This window comes from Helicoverpa armigera, chromosome 15, assembly GCF_030705265.1.
Source record: "Helicoverpa armigera isolate CAAS_96S chromosome 15, ASM3070526v1, whole genome shotgun sequence".
Taxonomy (NCBI): domain Eukaryota; kingdom Metazoa; phylum Arthropoda; class Insecta; order Lepidoptera; family Noctuidae; genus Helicoverpa; species Helicoverpa armigera.
Genome location: NC_087134.1, coordinates 3,845,510 through 3,861,828, shown reverse-complemented (window position 1 = coordinate 3,861,828; position 16,319 = coordinate 3,845,510). Strand labels below are relative to the sequence as shown.

Sequence of the window (16,319 nt, the reverse complement as noted above, 5' to 3'; positions counted from 1 at the left end):
AAATCTTGTAGGTTTGTTTTTGGCAAATGTATTATGTTCAGTGGCGTAGCTTGCCTTGTCGGGGCCCCGTATAAAAAATTGTTTGGAGGCCCTTATATGGCACTTTTTTTATAACCTCTTCCCTTTTCTGTTAAGTTTTTCTTTTCTCAGCGCCGCTGGGATAATCTATTTTCCTTTCACTCATTTAATGCACATTTATATAAAGCGCGTAAATTATCAGTGCACTGCACTCCGTGCGGTGGCGGCGTAGCATCGGGTGGCACCCGCGGCGGACTAACTATTCTCAATAGTTAGTCCACCCAATAATCATGGATTAAAATTGTAAATAAAAGTACTTAAAAATCGTGTAGAAATCATTCGTGGTGGTTTTTGCTAGGTTTAATTTAACGTAAAGAAACCGGAAACGGGTCATTGCAAACTTATAAAGAGCTATTTTTGAAATTTGGGATATAAAAAACCCAAACATGTTTTATAAAAACCGGCCAAGTGCGAGTCGGACTCGCGCATGAAGGGTTCCGTAGGTACCATTATTTATAAAACGGACAAAAAAATCATGCTTGTTGTATGGGAGCCCCCCAAAATATTTATTTAATTCTAGTTTTCAGCATTTGTTGTTATAGCGAGCGGCAACAGAAATACATCATCTGTGAAAATATCAGCTCTCTAACTATACCCTAAAAATCAGTGTGAAATTTTTAAGTTTTGAGAAAAAAATAATTTAATAAAATATTCCATAAATAGTCCCATGAACGATGTTTTCGTAACAGCGCCTAAACAATCTTTAAAGCATTTTTTTCATATGAAGGTGTGAAAAAAAGAAATTAGAGAGTATGCCATATTATGTTTAACATTTTTTTCTTTTTTTTGAGATCCGTCACATTGTTATAGGACGTGGGGCAATTTTGTATGGATTGCGATCCGTCTTCTTTGAATAGCATGCAGTGACTGGTAGTGAACCTAGGCTTTGCAGATTAGAATGGCACCCTCAGTGATTTGTCCCTTCTTCCCGTTCCATCCTGGTCGTGCAGATATGTGTCGACCGAGATGGCACCCCCCGAGACGTGGTACCAGTGGCGGACCGCCCTCTTCCCCCCCTTATGCTGCTACTAACTCCGTGGTTTAATATCCAATGTAAAGTACAACAACGTACACGTAAATCGCGATATCGATGAAGGATTCCCCGCTGAGTTGAAGATGAAGTAAGTAAAACGGGGAAGTCCCGCAGCATGCCATAACGATGTAGAGTGTTGTTAACTTTTGAAGGCACGCTTAAGGCGGGAAAAAAAAAGAATTGCTTTTCAGAATTTTGATATTTGTAAAATAAAATAAACTATACTCTATCCACGGAAGCAAGAGCTAAAAGGTAAACAAAGGATGACACTTTTTCAAGATGGCGGTATAACCCGACCGATGACAAAATCACAGATACTGCGAACATTTTACACAAAAATGTGACGTTTTGTCATCGGTCGGGTTATACCGCCATCTTGAAAAAGTGTCATCCTTTGTTTACCTTTTAGCTCTTGCTTCCGTGGATAGAGTATAGGAAGTTTTTATTTTTTGTCCTTACACACTTTTGGGGCCCCCGTGGCCCGGGGGCCCCGTATAATTGATACGGCAGATACGGCGGTAGCTACGCCCCTGATTATGTTTTAGAAAAAGTCATAGAACAAAAGTTGTAGTTTATGATGTTAGTAATACAGTCCTGCAAGGTTGCTAATGTGTTACCAATAACCCTGTATAAGGTATCTATTGGAAGGAATTACTGAACCAATTGAAAAAATCTTTCACTGTTTGGAAGGTACACCATCCCAGGGTAATAAAAACAGGCGATTTCATAGAGTACATCGGGGGTCATCAAGGCAGTACAAAGGCGAGTTTATGGAATTTACATAAGGAAAAAATAGGAGAGTTCATAAGGGAAATACATAGGGGAGTTCATGGAGTGTATCAACGTGCTCTCCGATACACGGGTGTGACAATCACCAACTTCCAGGCTCCGGGCTTAGTGTTGCAAAAAAACCGTTTTTTTTCTAATGTGAAAAAAAACCTTGAAAAAAAACCCTGATAAAAAACTGTTTTTTTTCTGGGCCTGGTTATTTTCAAGAGCATAATAACCCTAAAATTATTAGGGCATTTACCGTTAAAGATTAATACTTAAGATTACAAGATAGTCTTAGGTTTATTCTTGAATCTACGGTACTTTTCTGATAAAAATATTTTCAACATTCATTGATATTAACTCAAAGAAAGGGAAATTCTGAAAATTGAACCAAAAATTACGCTAGAAAAAAAACCAAATTTAGAAAAAAAACAACGATGCAAAGTTTTTTTTCATGTTTTTTTTCAAAGAAGTGAAAAAAAACAAATCGTTTTTTTTTCATTTTACATCACTATCCGGGCTGCATTGTGAAAGCAATTAGATTTCAGCCCGACCAGGGATCGAACCCGAGACCACGTGCTGCAGAAGCCGCGCTTGCGACAGCTAGACCAACGAGGCAGTTATTATTGTCTGGGCCTAACTAGACACTTATTATCGAAATTGATGAACTCGGAACTCGGTCAAAAGATCGGGAAGTGTGGAAGCGAGATGAGGAGAGGAGGCCTTTGCCCAGCAAAGGGACATCATAAGCTAGTAATAAAAGAAGGTTATATTCTGTCCAGGTGGCGCAGGTGAAACTGCTGGGTAAAAAAATAAAATAAAAAAAATGCTTTAAATAATGTTTATTACAAAAAAAAACATACAAATCTTAAACTAATTGTAATATCTGTAAACCAACTTAACAAGCTCATCCTTTTTCAAACCTGTCAAAGCAGGTAAGCCGGGAATGTCTTTACTTTTCAATATATCTTTCAATTGTGAGACTGTATAATCCTTAACTCTCTGATTATCAAGTCTCTCTTGGAGTAATTCTTCATCAATCAGGCCATCTGTGAGTTTTGTCTTCTTTCTTTCAGGCCCACCATCTCTTGATGATGTAGCTTTCTTTATAGCTTTAGCTGAGAAAGGGCCAAACAATTCGTAAAATAAATCATACTGCAATCCTTGAAACCTCTTTATATCAGGTTTAGTTGTGTCTATGAAGGGCTCATTGTCTTCTTCTTCCTCCAGGGCTTTTACTTCAATGGCTTTGTACTGTGATTGTAGTTTAGGATTTTCAAACATACCAGGACTATAATCAAACTTTAAATTATTCAAAATGTCCATCATAACATTTTTATTTGTTGGACAAATTGGTTCTTGTTCATCTTCTTCAAAAACTGGAATGTTTCGTACATTTTCTACAAAAGGTATACGAATAACATCAAATCCTATATCAACATTTAGACCAAGGGGATGAGAAGTTGGAGAAAGAGCTACAATATTATGTTTAGCATTTTTTCTGGTGCACAAAACACATATTGCAACTTTATTTGTCTCTGCACAAGCTTGATGAAAAGCCTTGAATGCTACAAAAGAACCTTCTATTGTGCTTTCACTGGGAAATAAAAAATAGCCTGTTTTGTAAAACCATTTTTCTTTACATATGACACTAGCAGGTTTAAATCCAAGAAGTTTTAGCATGGGAGGCCCAAATGGATTTTTGAGTGTCATCTTTTCCTCTTCTGTGAACTCAATATTTTCGTCACCCAGATTGACATAGTGAAGTTGCTCTGACTTCAGTAACGGGACAGGTCTTGACTCTTGTTCTGCCTCATCAACATCCATATTTTCATCATTATCAATTTTAACTTTCATTGTTTTATTTACACTGGTAAGAACTGCATTAGTGTCTCTTTCTAAATCAGAAGATTTCTGTGTTGTTTGTCCATAATCCTTCAAAAGACTGTATACTCCAACTCCAATTGCGAACCCATCACCTATTTCAAAACTCAGTCTAGATACTGGTAAATTGCGATGTGCCTGTTGATACATAATGTGTTCCACTTCCTTGGGATCCCAAATTGCTTTGGGTAAAGCTACGTCTTCTCCCTTATTTGCTTCATTTAAAAAGATTGCATAGAATGGGTGTACATCATAATCAGTTTCAGCAACATTGATGAGTCTTATTCCAATATTTGAATCAACCAAATCTACAACTCTCTTGAGTGCTGGTTTTTCATCAGATTGTAATGGAGGTAAATCAAACCGGGATAACATAATAATAGTCCGGGTGGAGAGCTGTTTTTTGCAACTAGCAAATGCTTTCTTGCAGTACCATAGGACATCTGATAGTGATAACTCTTTTGCTTGTTTCAAAGACGAAATTTCAATGTTTTGGAGTTTCTTATAATCTTTTAACGTTGGCGATGAGAGTGGAAAAATTTCTTCAACACTTTTTATTCCAAAAACTGAAGTGTTTGATCCTTCGGTACCATATAAACAAACTCCGATGAGTTGGGAGCTGGATATTCTTAAATACTGGCGCATCATTCTACAGGTAGCCGTGTGTGCAACTTGTGCAGAGTTTAGAGCACTAGGGCCATAGCTGTTGATACATATAATTGTGGCGGGAATGCCTTTCCATTCAGGCAAGTTCTCATTTTCCTCATCGCTGTTCATCTTATCGAATTTTATTTAAATCAAAAATCTATATAGCTTACTTACGTTTTACAGATTATGCTTTTCAGTGCTAATTTATTATTGTGTTTTACAAGAAAATTTGCAGTAATTTCCCAAATACCAAAAATAAACAAGTCAAGACAAGTTTTAAATCCTTAATCCGCGCACAAGATGACAGTGACAATGACATTCACATTGATGACAAATAGTGATTGAACATTTCCGTTCAAAAAGCTCTATAATGTTTTTCTTGCATCCTTCAATGTTATAAGCTGCTCAATGGAGATTGATATCTATACCTATATTATAAAGAGGAAAACTTTGCTTGTTTGGTTGTAATGGATAAACTCAAAAACTACTGGATCGATTTTAAATATTCTTTCAACATTAGGAAGCTATATTATCAGCGAGTAACATAGGCTATATTTTATCCCGGTGCGGGCAGTAGCTTCCACGGGACGCAGGTGAAACCGCGGGAAAACGGCTAGTATATTTATTATAATAAAAGAAAGTCGCGTTAGTTACACATTTTATAACTCAAGAATGGCTGAACCGTTTAAGCTGAAAATTAGAGGGGAGGTAACTTAGACCCGGAAGAAAGATATAGGATAGTTTTTGTCACCATCCAGGACGCGAGTGAAACCGCGGCCAGAGGCTAGTTGGCAATATTTTAACTTTTTTTATTTTTCGGAAACCTAGGTAAGTAGTTCTATCAGGATGCGTTGGGAAACGCGGGCGGAAATAGAGTATTTTAAAAATATTTTTGAAAATCAATCACGTTTTTGTTCTGGGTTTTGCCAGCCTGCCAGTTGTTTGTGACTACTACACCAGTTTTACCTTCAACTAAAGTTATAATAATCTAAATACATCACAATAGTCAAAGTGTATAAACAAACAGGTAACGTTAAATAATGAACTATAATTTGAAAGAAAATTCTAATTCCACTATTTATTTGTTTAATCACTTTATCAATTGCCTGGGTGTAAAACCTATACATATTTAAATACTTACTCAATTTCTCAAAAAACATTTAATCATTGTTATTTTTTTTTATTCTGTTGTTGTTTTTTATTAATTAAACTTGTTTGTTTTAATTTTCCATTAAAACATCAAATGATCACTCTCAAATTACTTTAATCGCAGTCACACATGAAAAAGGGTTGAAAAACCATTCCTCTATATAGGTTCTGGCTCCCTGCTGTACACTTGCATAATCTTCTCCATTATCTCCCAATTTTTCTCCTTTTGTAGGTCCTTGGTGAACACCTGAAAACACATTTTAATTTATAACATGTTCTAAAGTTAACAAACATGGTTTTAGGAAAAAATATAACTTGACTGTTATGTTATTCATCATCATCCTCCGAGCCTTTTCCCAAACTATGTTGGGGTCGGCTTCCAGTCTAACCGGATTCAGCTGAGTACCAGTGCTTTACAAGAAGCGACTGCCTATCTGACCTCCTCAACCCAGTTACTCGGGCAACCCGATACCCCTTGGTTAGACTGGTGTCAGACTTACTGGCTTATGACGACCCGTAACGACTGCCAAGGATGTTCAATGACAATCGGGACCTACAGTTTAACGTGCCATCCGAAACACAGTCATTGGTGTCTAAGATATACTTAGAAAGTACATACAAACTTAGAAAAGTTGCATTGGTACTTGCCTGACCTGGGATCGAACCCGCGCCCTCATACTCGAGAGGTTGGTTCTTTGCCCACTAGGCCACCACGACTACTGTTATGTTACTGTTATGTTATTCAATGAAACAAAAATACTCACCGAATACCAAGCAGCATCATCATCCAATGTTGCTGCTAGTGGTACTGACACTCCCAGCACATGCAGTGCCAACGTCAAGCTAGCTACAGCTACGTGAGGAGCTCTGTAGTCCAGTATAGACGGGGAATGATGGAAGTCTTGCAGGAAAGCCATCGCAGTGCGGGCTATGGGAGCAGAGCGCCACTGTGATGGAGGGAACCATTCTTGCAGTGAGCGCAGGTAATGTAGCAAATATCTGTGAGGAGATGGAGCATCCAAATTGAAACCGAGCAAACGCAAAACCAACAACTCTGCCTGCGCGACGGCGCCCCGCCATGACCAGTACTCTTCGCCTAACTCCAAAGGCCCAGCTCCACGATTTATAGAATTGTGTGCAACGTTAACAGCGTCCCGCAGTCTTACAGGTTCATCTCGTGACTTGCCCGCCGCACACAAACAAGCGGTACATATTACGTAGCAATCATAGTCATTTTTATCGGCTTCCTTGAAGAATTTATGATAAAAAATTGCAGCAGTAGCAACAGTCGCTGGTTGTAATCCAAGTTTTATACCACATTCAAATATGAAATTTGTGGCTAAACTATGACTTGGAGCGCTACGGTAATCAGGTAATCTTCTTTCTCTTCGACTGCTTTGTAAAGCCAAAACGTCTATCACGTCTTTCATGGTTTTTCTTAAGTTTCCACTATACTTTTACGTTACCAATTGTTTTGTTTTGGGACGCTAATGCAAAATGAGGTTAGCCATAGAGAACCTTTTTATTTACTTTTCATAAATGTCAATCTTGAGCCCACAGTTGTCTATGGGCGTGATACCCAATGCCACGAGAAGCCACGAATTTTAATATATTTATCTAAGAAATATTAATATTGTACAGTTACCGGCACGGATGTCGAGCCCTGACCTTCACCTGCGCACAAGCGATTTACTGCCTTATTGCCTTATGCGTACGGGTGCGCAAAGCCATCCCCACTCTTCCGCCGAGAGCCCGACATCCGTGCCGGTAACTGTACTAGCTATTGTTACTCCGGGATAAAACATAGCCTATGTTACTCAGGGAGTGTGCTTTCCAACCGTGACAGAATATTTCAAATGGGTTCAGTAGTTTCAGAGCCTTAGGGTGTGTCCACATCTGACGCGAGCCGTTTGCGAGCGGCGCGACAATAGCCAGACAGACAATGGTTTTGTGCGACAACTCATGCAAGGCTCGAACAAAAATGCACGGGCGCAGTTCACGGATGGCTCGGAAACGGCCCGCGGGCTGCGCATTTTCGCCAGATGCGGACGCACCTTAGGGGTACAAACAAGATGTTAGCCTCCGCTACTTTTAAGTTTCTCTTCGCATTTCGGAGGGCATATTACATTTAAAAATGACTGGGTCCACTATCATTTGACTGTCTTTGGTTGTTGTAACGGGTAGTCAGCCATAAAATCTGACAACAAATTGGTATCAGTCTGAGTCTGAGTGGAAGACATGACCCGACCTCAACATAGTTGGGAAAAGGCTGGGGTCTAGCTAGGCAGATGATTATTACTTTTTCCTGTGTTGTATCTAAAGCAGGTGGACTTGCAATTCCTCCTTTCTGGGCCATTTCTGATATTTTTCAGTCAAGATAGTACCTATTTGTTAGTCAAGCACTAGGCAAGCATTTGGTAGGCTGGTGCCTATATACTTGTGGAATGAAGGGGGCTAAGCCAGGATAATATTAGGGGATTAAATAAAACAAACATTTATTTGAACATAAAAATTAGAATATAATCATTTTCAGTAATTATTTAAAATTATACACTTAAAGTACATTTATAGTAAATTCAATAAAAAATACCAGTGCAGACGAGATACAAATAAGAGAAAATATTGTTTATTACATCGTTGGTTAAATACATCGCTTTCAGTAAATGCAATACATAAAATAAGTCGGAAAACAATGAAATCAAAGTTGAATGTCACTCGATATAGAAAAATAAAGATAAGATTGAATCACATTCAAAAATTACCCACTAGTGACTAAAAATTTTACTTTCTTAAACGTTTGTTCAATAATTGGGATCGCTCGGCACCATACTGGCTCAGAGGCCGGGCCTGCGAGCGCTCGCCGCCGCTCGGCCGGACGCGGCTTGTCGCGGGGCGCCACTCGCGCACCGAGCGATCCCTCGCACGCGCTAGAAATAAATGTTTACATGTTCATCAATTCTAAATAAGATATTTTCAACATTGTACTCTGATCAGTACCGATACGACTATATTCGACGCTGGGCCGCGCCGACGGCGATACGTGCGCCGCGCCTCCGCCCTTATCGCGAATCCCAGACATAATTTAGTTATCGAAGAACATACAGTAGGTATAAATAGTGAGGTTAGTATTAACTTTGGCAAATATGAATGAAGCATGGTGATATTGTTTTAGATGGACAACATCTCGACAATACTCAGCGTTAATATTAAAAATTATACTGAACGTCGCTCATTTCGCTAATATCAACAGTAGAATGTCAATACAGGTAGTTTTCGAATTATCTCATGCCACATCACTATAATTAGACATATGCCTCAAACCCGATCACTAAACGCTACTCCCTTAAAAAAACTTTGCAATAACTTCCCCAGTTGTGGATCTAATAAAGCGCGAGAATATTTGAGCCGCAACAATTCAGTCTTCAAATAAGAAGCCAACGCACATACCACGTGCCTTGCCCGGCATCGGCGAGTCGGTTGAGCTGCGATCGGTCGGATACGGTCGGTCGCACGGCCGTGCACTACGCTTTGTGCGCTCCTTTGTGTCTCAGACAAACATGTTACATGTGGCTTGTGCGATTCGTTCACTGTCTCAAATCTTATAAACTAAATGTGATTCGAGCGAATAAACAATGCGGCAGTGTACAAAATTTACATCACATTCACTCGAAATATAAGCATACAAGTTAAATGTTCTGCGGCGGAGGAACACATGAAATGCAAAACTGTCGACGGAGAACTAGATGTCGTAGGACACGTAGTTGTCGAGCCGCGAATGTGGCGGGCGGCGGGATGGGCGGCCGTTGTTCTACGGACGCTTAAAGCTGGTGACGATGGCACACTAGTCGACCGCCTCACGCACTCACACACACCACGCACACCACACCCTGCACTAATGTACGAACCCATCGTAATTATGTATGGGAGCCTTCGTCCTGAAGACGTCGAATGATCATATCCACATCGTTCACTCATTAAAAAAACTTTTTAAATGTAACGTGAAGCTTACTTAAATGTAGGTTGAATGTAGAACTGCGCTAATATTATTTTTTATTAGTTTTACGTACACATATTGTTACATAACAGTAAAAAACCTACCTAGCAACAAGCGAGCGGCGGGCGCTCGAGCCGCGGGCCACTACCAAACGTTCGCGATCCGGAGATCAGCCGATGCTATGTATCTAACAATGTATCAATGAATTAGTAGGAAGGTGTATGCGAGCAGTATGTAACTCGGCTGTGGCTGTTAGCGGTGTACTGGCGTACATTACAATATCTTTGGTCTGCAGCTCGCACAGGTCGGAGGTGGTCAATGGCCCGCGCGGTCACAGTGTAGGCGTACATTTTCATTTAATCACTTTTTACATACTCATAAACGTAAAATGAAAATAAATCACCTAACTATGACAATAGTAAAGGTTACTGTCTAATTGCATTATTAATTAATGTTTATTGATACAGTTACTGTCCTAATGCTTAAAAGTAAGATTTTATTTTTATTATTAATAATAAATTATGTTATATAGTATATATAGTGTTTGATTACGCCAATTCGCGAGTGTATACAAAGTTTATATACTCACATATCTTACAGGAGCGCGAGGTCCGCGCGGTCTGGCGGACACAGAGCGAGGGGCCGTGTACTCTACCGCCTCTACTACGTATGTCTAGCTGTAAATACACGTACATAACTGCTTAGTTATTATATAAAAATGACCACACCTCACTAACTTCCTTACCATTACAGACTCCACCCACTTCACAAAATAATGACGAAGATTAACATGATCATAAACATTGGTTAATTACCTTTAAATATAAAATTAAACATGACAAGTTTACATATACCACGTTTAATACAAGTACTCTAGATAAAATAAATACCTAACATGATTTCAATAATTGAATACAAGAATAGATCTTAAATGGCTACACCTTAAGGATAACTGTAAAATGATATAGAAAAATATGAACACAAAAAAAATATTCAGAATTGTATATGGCGTAACAAATTAATGCTCTTACTGGAATAAATAATTTGTGCGTAATACAATGCTTAACTTAAATAATAACATTGGATGATAGGACTTAGCTTAAAGTATGATCGTAGGTACGTAACATAAAAGACGTCGTCTTATTCCATAGAGCGGTTACAGTTGTGCATTCAAAAGTTTATAAAAAATAATTTCTCATTATAAGTGATATAATACTTAATAATGGAATGATGTTTTGTAATCAGTTTAAGTAGGCCTGTGAACGTATTCATGCATCTCACTACCGTGTTTTAATTCAATACTAAATATTGGTTCCTTTCTGTGTTTGGTCCGTAAGAGAGTGAGTATATAAGCACATATAGATACCGGAGCTCCTGCGCCAGCGGGCCACTAGTCCGACACGTCGTGTGCAACGTAACACTATACCAAATGCCTAGCACCAAAATTTAGAATTGAACACTAGATCACTAATTCACAATAATCGAAAACGATCGCAGCGGGCACGAGCCCGCCCGACCGCGTCGTCGAAACAATAACCAAACTACGGTTTTTATATTACAGGGGGAACTGAAACACTACCGGTAGGTCGGATCTAGTCGCACACTGTCGGTGGGAGCTTTTGAAAATCATACACAATGCCCCAAGCCATGTGACACATGATATCTGCACATCGGCGGTATATCCAGTAAGCTTACTTTCCATAAAAATATATAGGTAATTATAATACGCGTAGCTGCGGCGTGAGCGGCCGCGACGCTCGCCCGCGCCGACGTCGTGATATGCTTGCAGTGCATCAGCAGCCTGCGGCGCCGGGCCGGGCGTCGCGGGAGGAACTCGCGAATACGAGCACAAGACTGTGCGGGCGCCGCTCGGCGTCGGCGACTGCTGGAGCTGTCTTGTGATCGCATTCGCACCCGGTGGCTGGCTCGTTCCTCGGCTCTAGTAGAGGCCGCAGCCGCGAAGGTTGTTGGCTATGATGACGTCGGTGACGGCATCGAACACGAACTGAATGTTGTTAGTATCGGTGGCGCAGGTCATGTGGCAGTAGATCTCCTTGGTGGTAGACTTGTTCTTCGCCTCGAACTGGGCTTGGATGTACGCAGCTGCCTCGCCGTATTCTTGCGCGCCTGTCGAACAGTAATATCACATTTTTATTCTGAACTACATTTCCACTAGACATGAATTACAGATATGAAACTGTCTGTTAACTTACCCGTGTACTCGGGAAAGCATATGGTGAGCGGCGACTTGCGTATCTTCTCCTCGAATAGATCCTTCTTGTTGAGGAACAGGATGATGCTGGTGTCGGTGAACCACTTATTGTTGCAGATCGAGTCGAACAGCTTTAGACTCTCCTGCATACGGTTCTGGAATCAAACAACACGTTATGCGTTACTAATGAAGATGGTGGCAAGAATATGTATGATCATGTTTTAATCAGATACTCATGTATATGCAACAAATCATTTTCAATTTTGCGGAAAAGAAAGCGAAGCTACAGAGGCAAGTAAGATAACAATTACTTGAATATCGGTACGAAAGTTTTATTTTGATGATGACAGGACGTTTAGAGAATATGAGAACTATCAGCAAAAAAATGGTTGTTCCTATAAATACACGCTTAAACATACAAATATAAACCTAAACACTTAGCAATAAAGATCAAAATATCTACCGTTGTCTCATCCTCGTGCAGGACCTGATCGTACTCCGACATGGCGACGCAGAATATGATCGCGGTGACATCTTCGAAGCAATGGATCCATTTCTTTCTCTCGGATCGCTGGCCGCCCACATCGAACAATCTGGAAACATGACACGGCACATTTGAATTTATGTTATGTGATCAACGCAAAGGTGAATTCCACAATGAATTATTTTGTTCGGACAGGCCGTGAGGAGAGCTGTCTCTTGTAAATAATGTTCAGTGTAATTTATTTTTTAGTTTAAAACTAACGTTGATGGAATTATTATGTAATTTACAACATTTTCTTCAGCTGTTGTAACATTAATTTTCGTATACTTACTTGAAATTAAGGTTTTTGAAGGAGAAGTGCACTTCGACGATGCCAGTGGTTTTGACTCTAGTCCTTAAAATATCTTGTTCGGTGGGCTGGTAATCTCTCGCACCTAACCGGTCCAAGTCGTCCAGGAAACTGTAATAAACAGATGATATCATTTAGAAAGTTATAAACATGGAACTAACATGGAAAATTTTGATCCACATTCACATCATTAAATTGTTTGCTGTTATTAAAAATTCTTCTACAGCCATTAATTTCTCGAATCGAAACTCGTCATTTTAAATTAGCATTTTCGGCGTGATTCACTTCGGAATAATTAATAACAAGATTGGAATCGAAACTGCGCGGAAAAGCTAGTTTATTGTATAACGAAAGTATGTACATGAATATTTACAAACTACGTAACCATGATTGCTTACAAGAACTAGACTACAACGCTTGAGTCAATTTTTTAATAGTTTTTTTAAAGTAGAAAAAGCATCGTTTATCGCTGTATATAATTAATCGATTATGTTAGATATTTCGTTGTAATCGTAAGTATGAAGCTCGTTTGTATCTAATCGGTTACGGTACCCCGCAATCAGTAGACACGGAATATAAACTCTTTATTTACAAACAAACAATCAAATCGTTATCGTAGAGGATATAATTATGTCGTTAAAGTTTTTCAAATATAAAGGGGCTTTTTGGAGTGGTAATTTTTGACCCAATCTTAGCCTTGACTTTATTTCAATAGCATGGTGATTTTGTATGTAGATTAAGCTAATCAACGTCAATCAGTGTTCCGTGCTTGTAACAGCATTAACTAAACATGAATGTTCAATTTCTTCAACCCCATTTTCCTGATGTTCTAGTTCTAGTCTTTCATTGTTATGTTAGTTTCTAGGAAAGGTCATTGTACTTGTGGAAGAAATAATATGGGCATATAAGTAAGTCATAACAAAACGCCAACTTGATCAATATACTCTATTATTTTCATCTTCTTTCTTTAATTTACTACTAGACACATTAATTTTGCGTTAAGTAGTTAATAAAGCATAAAAGGTGATCAATAAATTGTGACACACCTATAAATACTATGGATGTCAAATTTACATAAAAAAATCGCAACCCATATATTTAAATATTGTTCATATCGTACCTACGTGGTACTCATCACGCATTCTACTGAAATCATCATTCCCTTACCGCACTCTAGCTCAAACAATCAAATATTTGTGTACACATTAGGCAAGTATTAAATTCATTGTAATGTGCCGATTGCAACTCATTACAAAACATATTTTTGTTTGCAACAAACGTTTGCACTACATAGTTTATGAGTCACCAAAATGTAGTAAGAATGCACAAAAACGAACCGGAAAACTGATGCTGAGACATAACCTAATGAACGGCGGAACTGGGAATCCCAGATCGATGACACACACGCACCTATGCAAAACTAAAAGGGCCCTTGTTGTAGGTAGCTTGATAAGCCCATGATTAACCAAAATAAGACATCAGCTTTTTTAAAACCTGGTGCTGTATAGAAAAATAAACAATACAGACCAAGTAGGAATACGTTTAGCGTGCATAATTAGTTATGATAGGAAGCATTAAAGTTCAATAAACAGTGCTAAGTTTTCTTGATTATTCCGCAAGCTATATCGGCAGACATCCGGCCGGCCACTAGTTGCAGTCGCCACGCTAAACGCCGGGCGACGCCGCCGCATACATATTAACGAGCTACGACCCGTAGACAACACGCTATACGCACCAAAGTAACCTCCATAGTGGTGGAAATATTTTTAATGACAAGTAAATCATTTTTTTCTTGGAAATGCAAGAACAGTAGATAGACAAGCAGGTTCAAGTCCTGTCCTATCTATCAGTCCTAACTTTTTGATGGGAGATCATCAAATGACCCCTCCCGAGTGTCAGACTGACTAAAACCCATCATGTTCCTTCTTTGGCCTTCTATGTATTAGTCTTAAATTCCGTAAGTTTCAGTATTTATTTGTAAGACGTCTAGTGTAGAATGACGCTCAACCTTCATTTTCCTCGGCAGCTGGCACACGTGCATGTGTACTACAAAGATCGTTGGCTCTCGTAAATCGTCACATAGAGCGGTCCATTGAGTAAAATGCTATAATAGCATCGCTTGACGGTCGGATGAGATATAAACGTTAATCCTATTTGTACAAGGCGTGTAGAACTCATTTGAGTGTCAAGTTTATGGATGCAGCTTGCAGCATTCGCCCACACTCAGCGCATTGCAGTTTAAAGGAATTTATTCCAGCAGTTTTGCCAAAAAGAGGCCTTTCACCAATTTTGGCTAATGGAAGAATAGTCAATGTCACTGGATGGCGAGATGGTATAACATGAGTCAGGTTGTGACGCCATCAAAAGGTTGACTGTACCTACTACCTACTGAGAAACGTGACTTTGAACTTCTTCGATCCCGACTAAGATTAATGACAAAACAACGCAAGTGTTCGCTCACATGGTTTAAGATAACATTCTAATCAAACAATCATGTCTGCTGGATTATTTTATAAACACATTGCTTCTGAATCATCTTTGATTGAAGGTGCTAGAAAGAGTCGTAGATAGCTAGCCAAAACTGCAAATGTACATCCTGATTTTCGTAAGTGATCAATGGAGACAAAGCTAGTTTTGCTCCTGTTCAGAGAATAGGAATACAAACGACTCAAAAGATCTGCATAATATGCAAAATCTGATTTAAAAATGTCTAATCTGCACTGTACAAACTCTCGATATAATTATTAAGTGTATGTATGAAGGATTATAAAAATATATTTTCAAATAGGTCAGACTATCTTAATTACAAGTGGGCATGTATCGGTGCCGTAGTTACCGTTCGTGTGAAAGGCCAACTTTGACACGATAGGCCGGTAACTCCCAACATAAATGAAAAACTACGTTGGCGAAACACGCAACCTTTTTATAGTGAAAAACATTGCTACGTTAGCCATTAGAGTCTGTAATTATGGCTATTGTATTGTATTTAAACGTCGATTTGTTGAAGAGCATGAAACAGGCGAAGAGTGAAGGTTTGTTGCAATAATCATATTTGTAATTTGATAATTGGAAACTAACTCAAATGCATATAAAATTCAACATTCTATAAGCATATTTTGGAAGTGTCACACATAAACAAAAAGCCGATAAACAAGACACCGATACACTTGACAAGGTTTCCTTTCGCCAGTCAGACATACAGTCCAGATTGCATGTGCAGTTTACAGTCCACAATAACTCCAAGAACTGTCTAACGGTCTTTAGATCATTAAATATTTACTGAACTGTATGACTGTATCCAACATGATTTATGCAAACGACAATTGGGTCTGTCGTGATTGGTGTCAGAAACGACTGCAATCCAAGGTCAATATGTATAGATCGCAGATCTGACACTGTTGGCCGGTTGCCAGATGACTAGAAGCCGAACTTAGACAAAGTTAGCGACGCGAATAAGCAAGGGTTGACACCGAGCTAAGCTATCAGCCTTCTTGTTAACAACATATCGATCGCTCTTGCAGAATTGGCGAGTTCTTAATTAAATATTTTCAAGTTCATAGATGACACGAAACTAGTTCTCGATGTAGTCCAAAAAGGACCTCTTTAAAAAAATACCCTAACAGTACGCATGAACCTGGGTTATAAGTTTCTCTCATAGATATAAGAAAAAAGGTTTCTCGTCATGACTAAACATGCAGTATAGGCACATTTTGCAAA

At 39.0% G+C, this 16,319-nt stretch overlaps 3 protein-coding genes across 4 annotated transcripts in view; all 3 read right to left on the bottom strand.

Annotated features, from left to right (window-relative positions):
- Positions 1–2,709: 2,709 nt before the first annotated feature.
- On the bottom strand, positions 2,710–5,508 carry LOC110371257 (ATP-dependent DNA helicase 2 subunit 1). The gene has a single exon (XM_021327415.3). The coding sequence runs from the start codon at positions 4,541–4,543 to the stop codon at positions 2,756–2,758; it is 1,788 nt and encodes a 595-aa protein (XP_021183090.2). The 5' UTR covers positions 4,544–5,508; the 3' UTR covers positions 2,710–2,755.
- A 152-nt stretch (positions 5,509–5,660) lies between these two features.
- On the bottom strand, positions 5,661–7,087 carry LOC110371261 (cyclin-Q). Its single transcript, XM_021327422.3, has 2 exons — positions 6,328–7,087; positions 5,661–5,810 (listed from the first exon to the last, which is right to left on the bottom strand). The coding sequence occupies exons 1-2, from the start codon at positions 6,991–6,993 to the stop codon at positions 5,721–5,723; spliced, it is 756 nt and encodes a 251-aa protein (XP_021183097.1). The 5' UTR covers positions 6,994–7,087; the 3' UTR covers positions 5,661–5,720.
- Positions 7,088–8,057: 970 nt separating this feature from the next.
- LOC110371260 (guanine nucleotide-binding protein G(o) subunit alpha) overlaps positions 8,058–16,319 on the bottom strand; it is a 37,987-nt gene continuing 29,725 nt past the window's right edge. For both annotated transcript variants that reach the window (XM_021327421.3, XM_021327420.3), the window contains exons 5-8: positions 12,585–12,713; positions 12,233–12,362; positions 11,771–11,924; positions 8,058–11,684 (exon numbers count right to left, since the gene is read on the bottom strand). In XM_021327421.3, coding sequence (XP_021183096.1) covers positions 11,497–11,684; positions 11,771–11,924; positions 12,233–12,362; positions 12,585–12,713 — 601 coding nt within the window. In that variant the 3' untranslated portion in view covers positions 8,058–11,496. The remainder of the gene's footprint in view (positions 11,685–11,770; positions 11,925–12,232; positions 12,363–12,584; positions 12,714–16,319) is intronic.

What these genes read in the sequence shown, in the direction of transcription:
- LOC110371257 (XM_021327415.3), bottom strand. Translation starts at nt 4,543, where the DNA reads ATGAACAGCGATGAGGAAAATGAGAACTTGCCTGAATGGAAAGGCATT.
- LOC110371261 (XM_021327422.3), bottom strand. Translation starts at nt 6,993, where the DNA reads ATGAAAGACGTGATAGACGTTTTGGCTTTACAAAGCAGTCGAAGAGAA. An exon ending in ATGATGCTGCTTGGTATTCG is followed by an intron (nt 5,811 to 6,327) that starts GTGAGTATTTTT and finishes ATGTGTTTTCAG; the next exon opens with GTGTTCACCAAGGACCTACA.